The following is a 17,421-nucleotide window of genomic DNA, read 5'->3' as shown; positions in this document are numbered from 1 at the left end:
ATCACAGTTTGAAGCCAGCCTGGGCAAGAAAGTTCATGAGACTCTTATCCCCAACTAACCAGTAAAAAGCCAGAAGTGGAGCTGTGACTCAAATGGTAGAGCACCAGCCTTGAGAGCTAAAGTTAAGGGGAAGCACCCAGGTCTGAGTTCAAGCCCCAGTATTGGGAGGAAGGAAGGAGAAAAACAGGGAGCGGAGAGAGAGAAAAAGAGAGAGAGAGAGGATGGAAGGAAGAAAGAAGAAAGGAAGGAAGAAAAGAAGAAAGAAAAGCAAAAAGGCAAGAAGGCAAGGAAGCAAGGCAGTGAAGAGGAAGAGGGCAGATACTGACAGGCAGCCGAGGAAGCCAGGTCATGCATGAACTACAGAGTCCCTTGGCCTTTCAAGGCTGTCACCTGGTAGATGAAAGATGAAGATCAACTTGCTAAAGTTAAAGACCAGGAAGGAACGGTTCTAGACCAGTACAGGACTGTAAAATTCCCCATTCCTGCCTCCCTTTGGAGCTTTTCTGGGATATGGAAACTTGAAAAAAAAAACCCTCTTTGAGCTACGGGTTTGGTGCCTTCTATCTACATGGTTAGATGCCAGCAAGGAGTTTCCTATGAGTGGGTTTCTTTGCAATCTTTACAGCTTTCCCTGATACAACTGCTCACAAGAGGAAGAAGAAAAAAAAAAGCTGGGTGCCAATGGCTCATACCTATAATACTAGCTACTCCAGAGGCTGAGATCTGAGATCAAGGTTGAAGTCAGCCCAGGCATAAAGTCTGTGAGACTCTTATCTCCAATTAACCACCAGAAAACTTGGAGTGGAGCTGTGGCTCAAAGTGCTAGCCTTGAGTAGATAAAACTCAGGAACAGTACCCTAGACCTTGAGTCTAAGCCTAAGGATTGGGGGGGGGGGGACTGAGAGAGGGAGAGAGAGAGATAGAGAGGGAGAGAGAGATCTTAAAAGGTATGAGAGGGACTTTGAACTCCCTCCCTTTTGGGCTCCCTTTTAGTATAACAGGTAGCCTAAGAGTGAAAAGGAGCGGGAGGCTTTCACAGGTGCTTTCTAGGAGAATGAAATTACACTTCTGTTCTCAGAGATCCAATTAAGAAATCCCACACATTTTCCAATCTGCAAAGTGCTTTTTACAGGATAATTTTAGGGGTCCTAAATTATCCTTTCGGTTCCTGACATTTTGAGTGGCAGACACGAAGGTATGCTTGCTCTCCTATGAAAGAGAAGAATGAGTCTGAGCACGAAAGTTGCCTGCCCAGATTAACTTAGAAAATAGGGAGCAGAGAAAAAGACTAGAGCCTGGTTCTTTACTTCAGCTGCTTTCCCCAGGAACCACACACACTCAGATAAAAACTATTGGGGGAGCCAGCTGCCAGTGGTTCATGCCTTAGTCCTAGCTACTCAGAAGACTGAGATCTGAGGATCAGGGTACGAAGCCAGCTGGAGCAGGGAAGTCCAGGAGACTCTTATTCCCAGTTAGCCACCAGAAAACTGGAAGTGGGCCCTGAGTTTGAGCCCCATGACAAACAAAAACAAAAACAAAACAGTGGGCCAGTGGTGGCTGAAAACCTAAAGTTCAGCCAGTTCTTTTAGCCACTCCAATTCATGGAATGTGACATGTTCCCCTGCTCTTACCAATGATGCTTTGCATCATGGGTTATCACTGATACCCACACCCTCCATAGATGACAACCATTCCTAAGGACCACAGCAACCTCAGATGTCAGGACTAAGGTCCACGAGGAGAAGAAGCAAATCTAAATCCACAATACAGACAGTAAGTGGCATTTATGAATTAAAGAAATATTCATCTTTACACCCATTAGAATAGCTATTATTAAAAAGAACAGCTGGACACTGGTAGTTCATGTCTATAATTCTTGCTACTTGGGAAGGAGATTGAGATTGAGAGGATTGTGTTTCTCAACCAACCTGGGCAAAAAACTCATGAGACCTTACCTCAACCAGTAGCTGGGTATGGGAGTGAATACATGTCATCCTAGCTATGGCAGAAAGCTTAAATAGGAGGATCACTGCCTAGAGGGACTCTGGGCAAAATGAGACCCTATCTCACAATTAATAAGAGCAAAAAAGGCCAGAAGCCTGGCTGAAAGGGTAGAACACCTGCTTAACAAGCACAAAACTTAACATGAAACTGTAACTAAAACCTCAATACTGCCAAAGATAGAGAGACTGAGACAGAGAGAGACAAAGAGACAGAGGAAGGAAGGGAGGGAGGAAGGCAGGGAGGGAGGGAAGGAAGGAACAATAAGGATATAGAGAAAATGGAGCCATCATGCATCATTGCTGGTAGGAATGTAAAATGGTACAACCACCATGGAAAAGCAATATAGCAGTCCCTGAAAGACTTAAGACTCTTTCATATCCAAAAGAACTGAGAGCAGAGACCCAAATGGATTCTTGTATACCACATTCACAGCAGTGCTATTCACAACACCTAAAAGATGAAAGTAATCCAAGTGTCCATCAGTGAATGAATGCATTGTGAATATGCATATTCACAGTTCACACACATACATGTACATGTTCTATAGCACTAGAAATGAGTGAAATCCTAACCCAGACTACCAATTATGGTATACCCTGAAAACATAAATGAAATGAGCCAGACACAAAAGGACTGCATCATATAATTGTACATATGTGACATTCTCAGAACAGGAAATTCAGAGAACAGAGTTCATCAGGGGCTGGGGGCAGGAGGGACTGGGACATATTAAAGCAGTGTCTGTTTGTGACACTAAAGAATTTCTGGAAATTAGGGCTGGGAAGGTGGCTCAGTGGTAGAGCGCTTGCCTTGCATGCCTGAGGCCCTCGGTTCGATTCCTCAGTACCACATAAGCAAAAAGAAAAAAGCCGGAAGTGGTGCTATGGCTCAAGTGGTAGAGCGCTAGCCTTGAGCTGAAGAGCTGAGGGACAGCGCCCAGGCCCAGAGTTCAGGCCCCATGACCAGACCCCCCTCCCCCCCAAAAAAATAATTTCTGGAAATGAATAGCGGTAATGGTTTTAACAACCTTGTAATTTTACGCAATGGCATGGATCATACACTTAGAAATGGTTAAAATTGTAAATTTTGTTATGTGTATTTAGCCCTAATTAAAAAAAAATACGTAGACTTACTGGGTACCCGCTATAGAGCAGACACTGTGAGGACTAAGAGAATGACTCAGATATAAGAACTACCTCCATGATCCCTCGGGTTTCCAAAGATGCCCAGAGAGCCAAGGCTGTGCTGTGCCCTGGAGTTTGCAAGGCTGAAGGCTGGGACTAGGAATTGGTTCCCTCCCCCTCCCCCCTCCTGCTCCTGCCTCCCACCCCCAGCCCTCCAAATGAGGGGGATTTCAGGCCGGATGGCCGGTGGTGATATATTCTGGGGCTGGCAGGAACCATGGGGGCACTGGGGGACGGCGACTGGAGTCTCCCCAGAAAGGCAGCCGCCCACTCGCTCTGCCACTCTGGGCTGTGTTTTGAAAGGGCTGCTGCGGATGTAATGATGTTGGGTGGAGGACGTTTAGGAGCCAAATGAGTTTGTGTGAACAAAAGACTTGGTCTTAGATCTGGACAGTCTAGGGCTCTGTGGGAGTTTGATTTCCTTCCTCATTCTTACCTTAAAAGGAGCAACACCACCCCCACGCTACCCTTAAAAAAAAAAACCAAAAAAACAAAAACTCACACACATTTAGGAAGTATTTGGACTTGAGCTCCAGGGATCCGATTTTTCAAAAGCTTCCCTAGGGGACAGACACTAGTGTTGACACTGTAAAGTTTTATGAAACACACAGTAACTTCCCTCCCTGTGTGTGGGACCAGCTTTTGTTCAGAAGGGTAGCCTCCCCTCCCCTCCCCTCCCCTCCCCTCCCCTTCCCTGAAGATTTTTGCAGGACTGAACCCAGCTAGGGCTCAGGCGTGGGCTGGCCTGGAGCCCTGAGGTCAGCCTTCTAGAAACAGAACTGGCCCCGAAGTCATCTCAGGGACACTACTCAGGCAGGAGGGACAGAGGAAGGACCTTGAGGGGACCCTGAGCTCTTTGTTTTAAAAATATTTCTACAGGGTTTTTGTTTGTTTGAAAGGCCTTGAGAAAAAGCCCTGGGGTGGAAGGTCCAAAGATTCCTAGCTAGTTAGTACATACACACACAGCCTCCTGCAGCGAGGTGGTCTGCCTTATTATTTCTAGGCACCTCCATTTTCTTCACCTCTATCCTTTGAGAAATAAACACCCAACAGAGCAGCTGAAGAGGAGGCTCCTAGGCCTAGGGGAAAGCTTTGATAAAGCATCAGGCTTGGCTGAGCGAGCCCAGGGCAAGGGAGCAGGCCTGCAGGGCCCTGGTCACTGTAACCCTCCCTCACACCCACAGAGGAAGCCAGTGGCAGGATCCACCAAAGGAGACCTGCCAGGTTAGTGAAACAATAAAAAGGCAAGGAAAAACATCCTGGTTCCGAGGAGGAAGAGCCTGAGAGGAGGCGCTGAGGCGGGGCAGGAAGAAGAGGATGAACCACTGTGAGCCCAGACGGCAGAACAGAAGGGTCCTGGGCTTTAAATCTCTCCACAAGAACAGGCAGCTGGCTTTTCTAAGTTCTGCCATTAATCTCTTCTACAGACCTCTGTGAAGTGGCCCCAGACTCAAAGGAAATCCCAGAAACATCATTCGTCTGGATGGTGTGAGATTGTTGAAAATAGAGGTGAGGGAATAGTTTGGCACAAAGGACTCAGGCCTGGGCTGGAGAAGGAAGGGGCCTGGTACCTCTGGGTGGCGTTTACCATGGAGGCTCCTTCAAGGGGTAACTAAGTCAAATCTAAATAGAGACATGAAACATTTACTAAGATGCTTAGTAGACTTAGTCTAGGAAAGCTGATGCTCTATTGAAATATAACCTGTGTGTGTGTGCATGCACGTGTGCATGTATGTGTTTGTACCAGGGCTTGAACTAAGGGCCTGAGGGTTGTCCCTGAGCTTTTTTGCTAAAGGCTAGCACTCTACTACTTGAGCCACAGCTCCATTTCTAGCTTTTCCTGCCCCAGCTGGCTTCAAATTGCAATCCTCTGATCTTAGCCTTCTGAGCAGCTAGGATTATAGGCATGAGCCACCAGCACCCAGCTATAACATATAAATAGATATGTTATAGCTCCATATAGATAGATATGTTATAGGTCATCTATCTATAAAAATAAAGATAGATATAAAACATATGTATAACATATATGCATGTGTGTGTGTGTGTATATATATTTCTTAATTCTCAAGAAATCAAGTCAGAAGAATGAAAGAAGGTTGAAAAGAGAAAATAAAGGGAGAAACAGGACAAGGGAGAAATAAAACTCGGGAATTAAAAGTGAAAGATATAGCAGAACAGGGTTATAATACATTAAAATAAGAGTATAACATAGTATATATTATACTATTATTTAAATGCATAGATAATATATTATAAATATATATTATAGTCGATATCATTTGCTGTAGACCAGGCCCACCTGCATTTCCCATGGGTTATCTCAGCTTATTTTCATGACAGTCCTCCAAGATGGTCTCATTATTATTGTTTTTCTGAAAAGGGAACTCAGATATAATGGCACTGAATAATTTGCCCACAGTTACACAGCAAATAGTAAAATTAAATTTTTTTAAGATCCCAATTTATTTGTTTGTTTGTGCTAGTTCTGGGGCTTGAACTCAAAGTCTTGTACTCTTGGCTTTCCTTTTTTGCTCAAGACTGGCCCTCTACCACTTGAGCCATACCTCCACTTGCAAGTTTTGCTGCCTAACTGGAGATAAGGGTATCACACTCTTCTGTCAGAGCTGGCTTTGAACCATGATCTTCAGATCTCAGTCTCCTGAGTAGCTAAGATTACAGCCGTGCGCCACCAGTGCCTGGCTAGAAAATGCAATTTTAAACAAAGAAAATAAGGACATCAGGGCCAGAGATGTGTCTCAGCAGTAAAGTGCTTAGCTGGCATTCATGAGGCCCTGGAATCACCCTCAGCACCATACAAAAAAAAGAAAAATTATATTGCTGGGCATTAGTGGCTCACTCCTGTAATTCTAGCTACTCATAAGACTAATATCTAAATATTGCAGCCCCAAGGCAGCCCAGGAAGGAAAATCTATGAGACTTATCTCCAATTAACCACCAAAATGCCAGAAGTGGTGGTGTGGCTCAAGTAGTAGAGTGGTTACCTGAAACACTCAGGGACAGCACCCAGGCCCTGAATTCAAGCTACAGGACCAGCACAAAAATATGAAGATATTACAAAATAGAGAAAGAATGAAAGATAAATAAATAGAACCGGGGCCTAGCTACTCAGGAGGCTGAGATCTGGAGATTGCAGTTCAAAGCTAGCCTGCGCAGGAATGTCCATGAGACTTATCTCCAATTAGCCACCAGAAAACCGGAAGTGGCTCTGTGATTCAAGTGGTAGAGCACTAGCCTTGAGCTGAAGAGCTTAGGGACAGCACCCAGACCCAGAGTTCAAGCCCCACAACCCACAAAAAATAGAAATAGAGCTAAGGAAGAGCACTAACCTGTACTAAAAATGAAAGCCAGAAAGGTCAGAGCTAGGCTTCCTCCAGAAGGAAGGCCCTATGAGGCCACCTCACTTAAAGACAGGGATCCAAACTGCCTAGGGATGTTACGTGTTGACATCCTATACAGCCAAGTGGCCTCTCAAGGGATAAAAGGAATAAAGCAGGAAGATTCAGTGGTGACTGTTGACAATGAGTTAGAGACACCAGGAGACAAATGACAATGGAAGCATGAATGGTGAATGGAGATGAATGAGCCAGAAACAAGGAAAAGGAGGGCAGGATTGCTACAGGAAACTATTTGGTTTAAAGTAAAGCATCATAAACATGTGAGCATCTGGTAGATGACTGAAGGAACAGAACTGAATTGCTGAAGGGAACAAAAGTAATTTCTAAACAAAAAAAATCTGAAGCCATGCTGCCTTCCTCCACACCTAGATTGTGCCCTGCCCCTTTGGCTTTTTGCTTTCTTAGAAACAGATCAAAGACCACCAGTTCTAAGAAATCTTCTCCAGAGACATTGCTCTTCCTCTGGGCTCTTGACTTATCTAGACAACTCTGCTTATTTTGCTAGACAACTCTGACTTATCTGATTGTATTCCTAGCTCTCTGGCTCCATAGATAACATAACTGAGTTGGAGGTCGAAGACCAAGGACAGAACCATGAAGAACACCCCACTGGGAAGGACAGAAGAAATGGGAAGGGTTAGTCATAGTAACCAGAGACAAGATAGAGATGGAGAACTGATAAAGCCCACTGAGATCTCCTAGAAATGGCCTCTCTTTCTCTTCTCCAACTTTATACTCATCCTTCCCTGTATGCTTTCCTCATGAAGCCCTGCCTCACCTAAAGTAGTAACAATGACTGATCTGTCCCCAGAAGCATAAATGACTAACACAAGCTGTGCATTGTCATCTTCACAAAGCATGCCTGTGAATTTACTCATTTCATCCTTACAATAACAAGATGACAAGATAATTGATTTTTTGTTTTATTTCTGTTCTGGCCTTGAGGCTTGAATTCGGGGCCTAGGCACTGTCCCCATGAGCTTCTTTTACTCAAGGCTAGTGTTCTATCACTTGAGGCACAGCTCCACTTTCGGCTTTTTAGTGGTTAATTGGAGGTAAGAGACTCACAGACTTTCCTGCTAGACTGGCTTCAAACGGGGGAGGAGGAGGAAAAGGAGGAAGGGGAGGTGGAGGAGGAGAAAGGAGAAGGAGGAGGAGGGTCATCCTAACTAGGACTACAAGAATGAACCACTGGTGCCTGGTTTAACTGAACTGGTTCTATCATTTCCACTTTACAGATATGGAAGCAGGTACAGAGCAAGGGATTTGTCCAAGGTCACTTTAGCTCATGATGTCATGACTACAATCACCTGTTATGTCTACAAATGCTTTCACGGTCACAATTACATTTATCCCACCTCAAAAACCTTGTGAAGGAGTAAGAGACACTACTATTTCCGTTTTGATCTCGCCCAGTGCCACCTATCTAGAAAGTAACAGGTAAGACCAAAGGTCCTCCAACCCTCAGGGCTCCTGAGCCACCTCTGACAGCGCTCTGCCCTGACTCTACAGTGGCTATCTCCAGCAGCAGCCCATTACCAGAAGCATGGCTAGCTGAAAATAGTATCTACAAAGCGTAAGAATTCTCCTCCCTTCCAAGAGCTCCTACTAGAAATTCTTATTCCAATGATGCCATCATTGCTCTTTTTTTAATTTGCTAACTTTCAATAGAACCTGTGAAAGATTATCTTATCTCCTGAATAATGATGTGTTTACTCCCTTGATAATGAAATTAGATTATTTAAGGAGGATGAAGGACAAAGATTCAAAAGCCAGTCTATGAGCAATGCAGGTAGAGAGAAACAACCCACTTTCTAGCTAGGAGTGGTCTACTGTAAACCACCAGTGAGTGACTTGTGGGCCCCAGCACACTCTGACTCCTTCAAACACTATTGAAGTGCCAGTCGCTCATGCCTTTAAACCTACCTATTCAGGAGGCTGAAATCCAGAGGAAATGGTCCAAAGCCATCCTATGCAGAAACATCTGCAAGACTCCATCTCCAAAACAGCCAGCCTAGTCCCGATTCAGCTCTCCATTGAAGCTGAACTGGCTTGTTTTTGTTATTTCTTTCCTCTTTAGCCTGTTTCCTAGCTGTGTTATGTGTTATTTGCCTGCTGTAGGCCTTTGTAACAACTAGATGCCTGCAGCCTGTATAATAAAGACTCCAATATTCTATATTTCAAAAAAAAAAACCAGCCAGCCTAAAGCCAGACTAGAGTCATGGCTCAAGTGGTAGAGAACCAGGCAAGCAATGAAACCCTCAGTTCAAACCCCCAAACCAGCCAAGAAAGAGGGGGGGAGGGAAGGAGGGAAGAAGGAAGGAAGGAAGAAATTAAGGATGGAAGGTTCCAATATGATCATGGTTCCTCAATGGACTTGAACTCTTTGCTTTCAGAACTAAGTCTCTAGTTGGGTGGGGAGGTATCAGGTATGTGGCTCCAGTGGTAGAGCACCAAGGTGCTGGGTTCAAACCTTAGTATGGCAAACAAAGAAATTTTTTTTTAAATATGTCCTCATTCCAATAAAATGTCCAGAGGGCAAATGGGTGTGTGTGTGTGTGTGTGTGTGTGTGTGTGTGTGTGTGTGTGTGTAAAACAAAACAGTGACTAGTATAAATCAGGCCTAGTTTCCACAGTAGCATCTCATTCCAATAAAATGTCCAGAGGGCAAATGGATGGGTGTGTGTGTGTGTGTGTGTGTGTGTGTGTGTGTAAAACAAAACAGTGACTAGTATAAATCAGGCCTAGTTTCCACAGTAGCATCACCAGCACTGACAGGGTTCAGGAGCAGCAGGTACTGAGTAGACAGCATTTACAATCCCTGAGGAATTAGTAGCCCATTGGCTAAATAACTTACCAAAGTCCTACTGCTGGCAGGAGGCAATGTTGGGAGTCGAACTGAGGCCGTGTGACCCCTCCCCCCCCCCAGCACAGAAGCTGTGGCTGCAAAGCCAGCAGAGCTCTCAGTCACACGCTAGCAAAAGATAATTCCCCTGCACACAACCCTGCAAGTCTCAGCACATGGCAATGACAAATATCCTGTGCTCCCAGAGACCTCTTACCCCCCACCCCACCAAGCTGTTCCCATCCCCTCCCACCACCCTTAGAAGGAAAACAGAGTGCTTCCCCATATGGGCCTGGCATGACCTCATCAGCAGTCAAAGCCTTGCACAAGAGACCCCCACCCCCAGCCCCAGCTCCCCACGTTCCCGCCTCCAGCAGCCCAGTTCCTTCCTCATGCTGGGGTGGGGTGGTTATTTAGGGTCTCTTGGGAAATCAGAGCCTCTCTAGTGCCCAGCTTTTCCAGCAACCCTAGGAAGGGGGCACCCAGGGTCTGCCATGCCATTTGACCCTTTCTGTCAGAGAAGCTCAAGTAGCCCGGAGCTAAAATACAAAGCACAAAGAATGTGTCCATTTTTAGCAGCTTTGATAGGCTCAGCAGACGTCTTCCAGCTCCTTCACGGGAATCCCATGACCACAGTCCTGAGCCATGTGCAGCTTAGGGCCAGCTGCAGTGCCGGTGGGGCACCGGGAGGAAAATCTGTCCTCCTTCCTTCCCTCTGTTCTCATGACCCTCCACGAGCCGACTCCTCTGGGGCCAGACTGCTTGCTTTAAAATCCTGAATAGGTCAGTTTGCCCTGGCATTTATTCCAGCACCCTCTAGAAGGATCCCTCTACTATAGTCCTTAGGGACAGAATAAATAGGCATGTCAAATATGTGTATGTATAAATATCTGTATGTTGGGTACAAGTAGCATAGGCTTATAATCCCAAGACTTCACATAAGCAAAAAGGAAAAAGCGGGAAGTGGCGCTGTGGCTCAAGTGGTAGAGCGCTAGCCTTGAGCTGAAGAGCTGAGGAACAGTGACCAGGCCCAGAGTTCAGGACCCATGACTGGACCCCCCCCACCAAAAAAAAAATCCCAAGACTTGGGAGGCTGAGGCAGGAAGATGATAAGCTCAAGGAAAGACTAGGTTTCCTGCTTCAAAAACGAAACAAAAACTGGCATAAGCTGGGCGCTGGTGTAATCTAAGCTACTTAGGAGGCTGAGATCTGAGGATCATGGTTCAAAGCCAGCTGGAGCAGGAAAGTCCGTGAGACTCATCTCCAGTAAACCACTCAGAAAACCGGAAGTGGTGCTGTGGCTCAAGTGGTAGAGCGCTGGCATTTTGCTGAAGAACTGAGGGACAGCACCCAGGCCCAGAGTTCAAGCCCCATGACCAACCAAAAACAACAACAAAAAAAAAACTGGCATAGACAGCAAGTGAGAAGCAGAGCAAGTGGGGGGCAGAGCAAGTGGAGGACACAGTGTCCAGACAGTGCAGACTTCACAGCCCTGTATTCCAAGGGGGAAGGGAACTTATTCCTAATACAACGTTCTTGGGAGGTGTTAAGCCTTAGAGTGAGGTGACCTTAATTACATCTTATGGAGATCATTCTGGAATAGGGGGAAGGGAGAGAAGGAGGAAGGGAGAGGGAGAGAGGGAGGGAGGGAGAGGAAGAGAGAGAACAGTGAGAATGAGAGAGAACAAAAGTGAGTGAGAGGACAGAAAGAAACAGTACAGGACTGTGTGTATTTTGTACTCAAAATAGAAAGAATCCCCACCACCCAAAGATTCAGAGGAGGAAAGAAGCAGATGGGAGGTGGCGCCTGGGTCCAGGCTCAGTGGGCAGTGCTGCCAGCTCCTGGCCTGGGAAGGGCTGGGAACGGACCCAGCTCGGGGAGTAGGGATGAGGGATGTTGATTCCCAGGTTTTCCTTTCTCCTCCCGATATTCAACTCTGCCACAGGGAGGTCAGTTTCTGCTGTGGTCCATGCTACAGACAGATCTCACCCTGCCCTCCAGAGCACCCTACTAAATGGCTCAGCACCAAATCCAACAGCCTTTCCAAGGGCCTCATTCTTCCTCCCCCTCCTGCTCCTTTTTGTTTTTCATTGAAACAGGATTTGAGCCCAGACAGGCCTCAAACTCAGCAATCCTCCTGCTTCAGCCTCCTGAGTAGCGGGGATTACAGGCATGCACCAACACATCAAGCCTCCTGGTGCCTTGTAACTGGGAAAGGATAAATCCAGGCAGAAGTGCTCATTTACTTTCACAGGTAAACGAACACTGTGAGCTGTATTCAAATGCTACCAGTCCACAGCCAGCCTCCAAACTGCCCCCTCCCATGTGCCCAAGTAGAGCCTCTTCCTCTCCTCATCTACCCTGGATTTCCAGGATCCAGGAAGAACTTGTTCCCTCCCCCCCCCCCCATGGCTCATCAATGTCTGCCCCAGCACCTGCCCAGGTAGAACCTGGTGCAGGTGTCTCGGTATCAGTGGTTCAGTTCCACATTCCCAATGGTCACAGAATTCCTTTACTGGACCTGCTGCAGACTTTACCATGAAAAGCTACGGCAGAAGCTGCCTCCCTAGAAGGGGCCCATCTTCTCCATGCCCCCTTCTCAGCACCCCTAGTAGGGGTCCTGCTAGGTCCTCCTGCCCAGCAAGTATCTCTCTCTTTCAAGGTCCATCATTCCATTCTTGACTGTGACCCGTTTTGTCTTTTTCAGTCCAACTGTTTGGAATCTGCTGATGCCAATAGCCTCCCCACTTTTCTATTGATACACATCCTAGTCAACTGGCCTATAAGCTAAGTGGACTCCATCTTTCTCCATGAGCTAGTGTTCTCTCATTCTTCACCCTTACTCACCAGCGCCCCCTGCAGTCTCCCCTCTGATGCTGCAACCAGCAATCTGCGCCATTCCTTTGGTCCCCATGGTCTCCTGGTGACTTCTCTTTGGTTATGAATCAGCAATGCATCATTACTTCACTGTTTGCACGGCTGATGCTTGGGTTTCAACAAGATGTTCCCTGGGGCATTGTGGAGATGCCTACAACCTACAGTGTCACCCGGCACACGCACCACACAGAGAAAGGCCTTAGTAAATATTTCCTGATTTATAAACCAAATGGGATGCTGATGGAGCCATCTGCCACGCTCCAACAAAAGGGGGAGGGAGGGCAAATACAATGTAGACACATCTTTGTTTCTACTTTTGAAAGGTGATCGTGAGTGAGTACAAGAAGACACAGATATTACAAGAGTTTAAACTACCTGAATTTAACCTTTCCGCCCATTGAATAGGTATTCATAACAACCAACAATGGCTCATTATGTCAGCCATTGCTCTTCATTCCCAAGAGAGAGACCCATAAAAACTTATTTCACATACTCGGAAGGATCATGGCTTGAGGTTAGCTGAATTAAAAGAGAAAGAGGGGGAGAGAGGGAGAGGGAGAAGAAGAGGGAAAGGGAGAGGAAGGAGCGAGAGAAAGACACAGACAGACAGAGACAGAGACAGAGACCCATCTTTAGAAACAAGTGGAGTATGGTAGTTTACACTATAACCCCAGCTGCTCAGGAAACATAAGTAGGAGGATCCAAATTTGAGTCTAGCTGTAGACAAAAACATGACACTCTCTCCAAAAAAAAATCTAAAGCAAAAAGAGCTAGGAGCATGGTTCAAGTGATAAAGCAACTTCTTAACGAGCATGAGGTCTTGAGTTAAAACCATACTACCTTAAAAAAAATTCATTTCAGTTAGGTTGATAATAAATGTGGCTACCTCCAGAATAATATATGGTGTGGGGTACAGGGAGAGCCTAGGTCATAGTATTTATATAAAGTACTATTTTATGCATTTATAAAGACGATATCTTTTTTTTTTGTCGGTCAAGGGGCTTGAACTCTGGGCCTGGGCGCTGTCCCTGCGCTCTTCAGCTCAAGGCTAGTGCTCTACCACTTGAGCCACAGCACCACTTCCGGTTTTCTGAGTGGTTTATTGGAGATAAGTCTCACAGCCTGGCTTTGAACCTTGATCCTCAGATCTCAGCTGCCTGAGCAGCCAGGATTACAGGCATGAACCACCACTTGACATCTTTTCTTCAATCTTTCCTCCAAATTGCCATGGCCACCTCCTTCCAATTGTGGTCTACAGAAAAGACAAAAGCAAAGGACTGCAGAAGAGAAGGAGAATGATGTTGAGCTGTGGAATTTGCTAGAGACTTAGAACACCTGTGGCCCCATTGTACAGATGAGAAAACACTTTGTGCTGTTGTTCAATGAGCAAATGGATTTAGCGATCCCTCCTGTATTTCCCATGCAAGCTCACTACACCCTCCTGTGAAAAGAGAACATTACCCCTACACTAGGGTATTTCCCGGAAGGTGAAATGGAGTAACAAGTGTGTAACCATACAAAGACACTCAAAGGCTAGGGAGTTAGACGAGGGGCGGGGGGATGGGCCTTCTTCCCAGTTGCCTCCCCAAGATTTTTTGACAAAAGAGACATTAGACATTTGCTCCAACAACTCAAACCTCCTGTTCAATGGCAGGGACTCCAGGGACAGGAGAGAAGCTGCTGAAGAAGGCAGCAATACTAGCGACGGAAACTGCAGCTCCATCTGTTCTTTGCTTCCTTTAAAGTTAACTCCAGGACACTTTGCCAGCCAGCTGGGCAGGGCCACTGCCAGGCAAAGAGATCACCGGGAGGGCAGAGCTTCTGCCCAGGCTCTCTGTAGATGAGGAGGTCGTAACCACTCAGCTGGCATTGTGCGACATCCAGCTCCCTGTGCTCCCCAAGCTCCTGGGCAGAAAAATCTCAGCTCAGCATTCACACACAGGTCAAGGGAAGCAATAAACGGGTTCTTGCAAGTTTAAGAGGATGTGGCTTCTAAACATACATACAAGCTCTTCCCCACAGCCCTCCTTCTGTGTGGGGCAAATCAAGCAGGCTTTCAGGGAGTCCTCACCCCCAGGACAGAAACCACATTCCTGGGGAATGCCACTCCCTCAGGGGCTGCTTCTTGCCCTCAGCAGTCTTCACTGCACCTTGTAACGGTGCTCAGGGCAGCCAACTAAATGACGAAATTGGACTACGAAGTTAGAGCAATTCAGGCGACAGCTATTTAACAGCTCAGAAGGGGCTGGGTTCAAAGCGCTTCCTTTACTCTAGGGAGCCACATTTTTCTAAGATTATTCTTCCTTGGGCTGGCTGCTCAGCGCCTCAGCATTTCCCCTTTGGGTGGGAAAGTTCTTTCTCTGCAATGATTTTTATTATGATTTCCAGCCTTTTTCCCACCCCCACCCCCTTTCATAATGAACAGCCAGCCTACGGATGGAAAACCCAAGCCTATAAACTAAGTCTCCAGGTTAGCACTGTGGCTTTGAGGCCTGGAGTGGTGGGAAAATGTGCAGAAAGAGGAAAATCTCTAGGTCTCAGCATCCTGTCACCACTGGCTGAACAGCAGCAAAGAATGACAGCAGGGTGGCAGGTGGGCAACCAAAGCCTAACAATGGCTACACAAACAAGGGCCGCCCTCCAGGGGCTTGCAAGGTGACACAGACAACTCAAACAAATGACATGGAAACACAGTCACCCTGACAAGTAAGAACCCTGAACTCTGCCTCAAGCTGAAGGGCTAGAAATAGGTGAACGAAACGAAAAGGACATCGCGGGTCCCTGCTGCTGGGGTGAGTGTATTTGGAAGCCCAAACCACAGCAAGAAGTGGCTGTGCATAATCTTCCCCACTACCACGAGAAGCACATGATTTGTCAGACTCTGGGCTCATAACCAAGAGTACCCCCACCCCCTCACACACAAAGGCAAGGACACAGAGGCTCGGTAACCATCTGTCAGGGTACTGGAGAAGGCAGGAGTGTGCACAGGGCACAGTGGCTCTACAGGAACTCTGGAGGGCCTTTCTGCTTCAGATTTTGCTGCCTTCTGAAACAACTGCTAGTCGCTAGTGATGTCCGATAGCCCAGCAGCATGGGCCAAGGAACTCTCAGGACTGTATTAGAGGACAGACTCAATGAGATCACCCAGTCCTGATTTGCTTGGTTATTTCTTTCTCCTTCCCTGAATGACACTGTTCAAACCACTGTCAGAAAACAAGCACAGGTCATGCCTGGATCCTCTGCCCTTTCAACAGATCATCCTCACCCCCAAGATCAGGCCTTAGGCCAGAGAAAGAGCAGGTAGCATTAGAGTGGTCTTCAGGTAGGTACCAGATCTAAGAGACCATCTGAAATAAGACTGCTTTTTGGGACTCCCCTTCCTGAAGCCTCCAACATACCTCCTTAAATGAGCCCAATAAGAAAGCAGTATTACCTGGTAAGATAGGCATGGGTCACATAAGGCCTTGTTCTTATTTTGCTCCAGCCTAATTATCTCCATGATCCCTCTCTCTGCATTTCCCATCTCTCTGCCATATGTGGGCACTGCCAGCCAAAGGAGGAAGGAAATCCCAGTGCCAGCCTCCTCTGACCAGGCCCCCACAAGTCAGAATGTCTCTTCCTGAGGCCCCTAGCCTAAGAAGGCCTGAGTACCAGCCAGAAACATCTGCCTCTCTGTCCTGAGTGTCCCCTTCAAATGTCCTCAGTCCCCAGTACTCTTCTGTCTAGAAAACTCATAACTGCCCCTACAGTGGTCCTCAGATACTTTTCTACCTCAAGACCATCCAGAAATGTGCTCTTTTAAGATCTTACTTTCTTCCCTTGTAGTTTATGGAAACAAGTGATCTATGGATCTATGAATCCCCTCCAGGTCTGTAAGATCATTTACAGTTTTACAAAGATTTTGGTCACTTTTCTCCCTCTTTTCCTTACTATTCCTTTTTCTATCTTAGTCTGGTGACTCAAAAATTGACAAGGATTTGACAGTTTGCAAGAATGGAATCTTGCGGACCATGGAGTTGACAGGTTTTTATTCTGGGGCAGAGAGGAGCTTTGCTTACTTAACTCTAGAAAACACCTCTAGGTTGGGGGAAGCCAGCTCCATGATAGTTTGTGAGATAAGAGAAAGCAAATGAATTGAAAATTAGGCAAAAGTCTCATTGACCGTCACCCAAACTCCAAATCCACGTCCGGTGTAGCAGCCAGGGAATCTCTTCCACGGCACCCTGCGAGTGGGTGGCCCGTGTCGCTGCACAAGGACAAAGGCTCACGCACCACGTTGCTGACTTTGTTCAGAGCACTTTCTGTTATTTTTACTTTCATTTCGTCACATCACCACCAAGAGGCGGGTCCCTACCGCCTTGTCACAGATGGAGAAACTGAGACTAAAAAGAAGAGGCCATTCCCATTTACAATGGCATTATGTTCCGATTACACCCAGTCCTTGGCATTTTCTCCCCGACCAGCCAAAGAAGCTGGACACAAAGGCAGCCAGGAGAGGTCAACTCCCTGCCTCTGATGGGTACAGGGACGCGCCTGGGTCAGCGATTGCCAGGCAGGGGAACCAACCTTGGAGCCTCCCCCACCCCCTGACCCCCGCCCCAGGTTTCTCTGCTTTCAAAGTTTGCACCCGTAGGACGTTTTATTTCAAACTACATCCTTTGTCCCTTCCAACATCCCAAGCGCGACCCACACCCCGTGACCATCCGTGGTTCCGTCTGAAAAGTCGGTCTCTGTCTCTGCACGGCGGGGAGGGGGGATGCGCGCGGGACTGGGGGGCCAGCAGCCGGAAGTTCTCGCCCCAGGATGGGAGAGGCGCTTTGGGGGGGTTCCCCCCGCCTCTCTCTCGTTCTTGATTTCTGCTTTTGTTTCATGAAAGGAGGGACGTAAGGACCCCACGGGAGAGCTAAGTTTTCCCGCAAAGCTGACGGTTCGCAGCCCCGGCACCCCGGGAAGGCACTGCCCCACTCCCCGCCCGACCTCAGGGTCCCAGGCGCGCGGGGAAGGCAGAGCCCCGGACCGGGCTGTCTCTCTCACTCACCCGCGCTCCCGCCTCGGGGGTCCCCGCTGGAGCGTCCCCGCCGAGTGGCGACG

At 47.3% G+C, this 17,421-nt stretch overlaps 1 protein-coding gene across 1 annotated transcript in view; it reads right to left on the bottom strand.

The window, feature by feature from the left end:
* The window catches only part of Heg1 (heart development protein with EGF-like domains 1), a gene marked incomplete at its 5' end in the record, with an annotated part of 94,027 nt that extends 76,607 nt beyond the window's left edge, over positions 1–17,420 (bottom strand). Inside the window, one exon of the mRNA XM_013019322.1 lies at positions 17,369–17,420. Coding sequence (XP_012874776.1) covers positions 17,369–17,420 — 52 coding nt within the window. The remainder of the gene's footprint in view (positions 1–17,368) is intronic.
* Between the last annotated feature and the right edge of the window lies 1 nt (position 17,421).

This window comes from Dipodomys ordii, unplaced genomic scaffold, assembly GCF_000151885.1.
Source record: "Dipodomys ordii isolate 6190 unplaced genomic scaffold, Dord_2.0 Scaffold45, whole genome shotgun sequence".
Lineage (NCBI taxonomy): Eukaryota > Metazoa > Chordata > Mammalia > Rodentia > Heteromyidae > Dipodomys > Dipodomys ordii.
The sequence above is the reverse complement of the archived record's forward strand: the minus strand, read 5'-3'. Positions and strand labels throughout refer to the sequence as shown.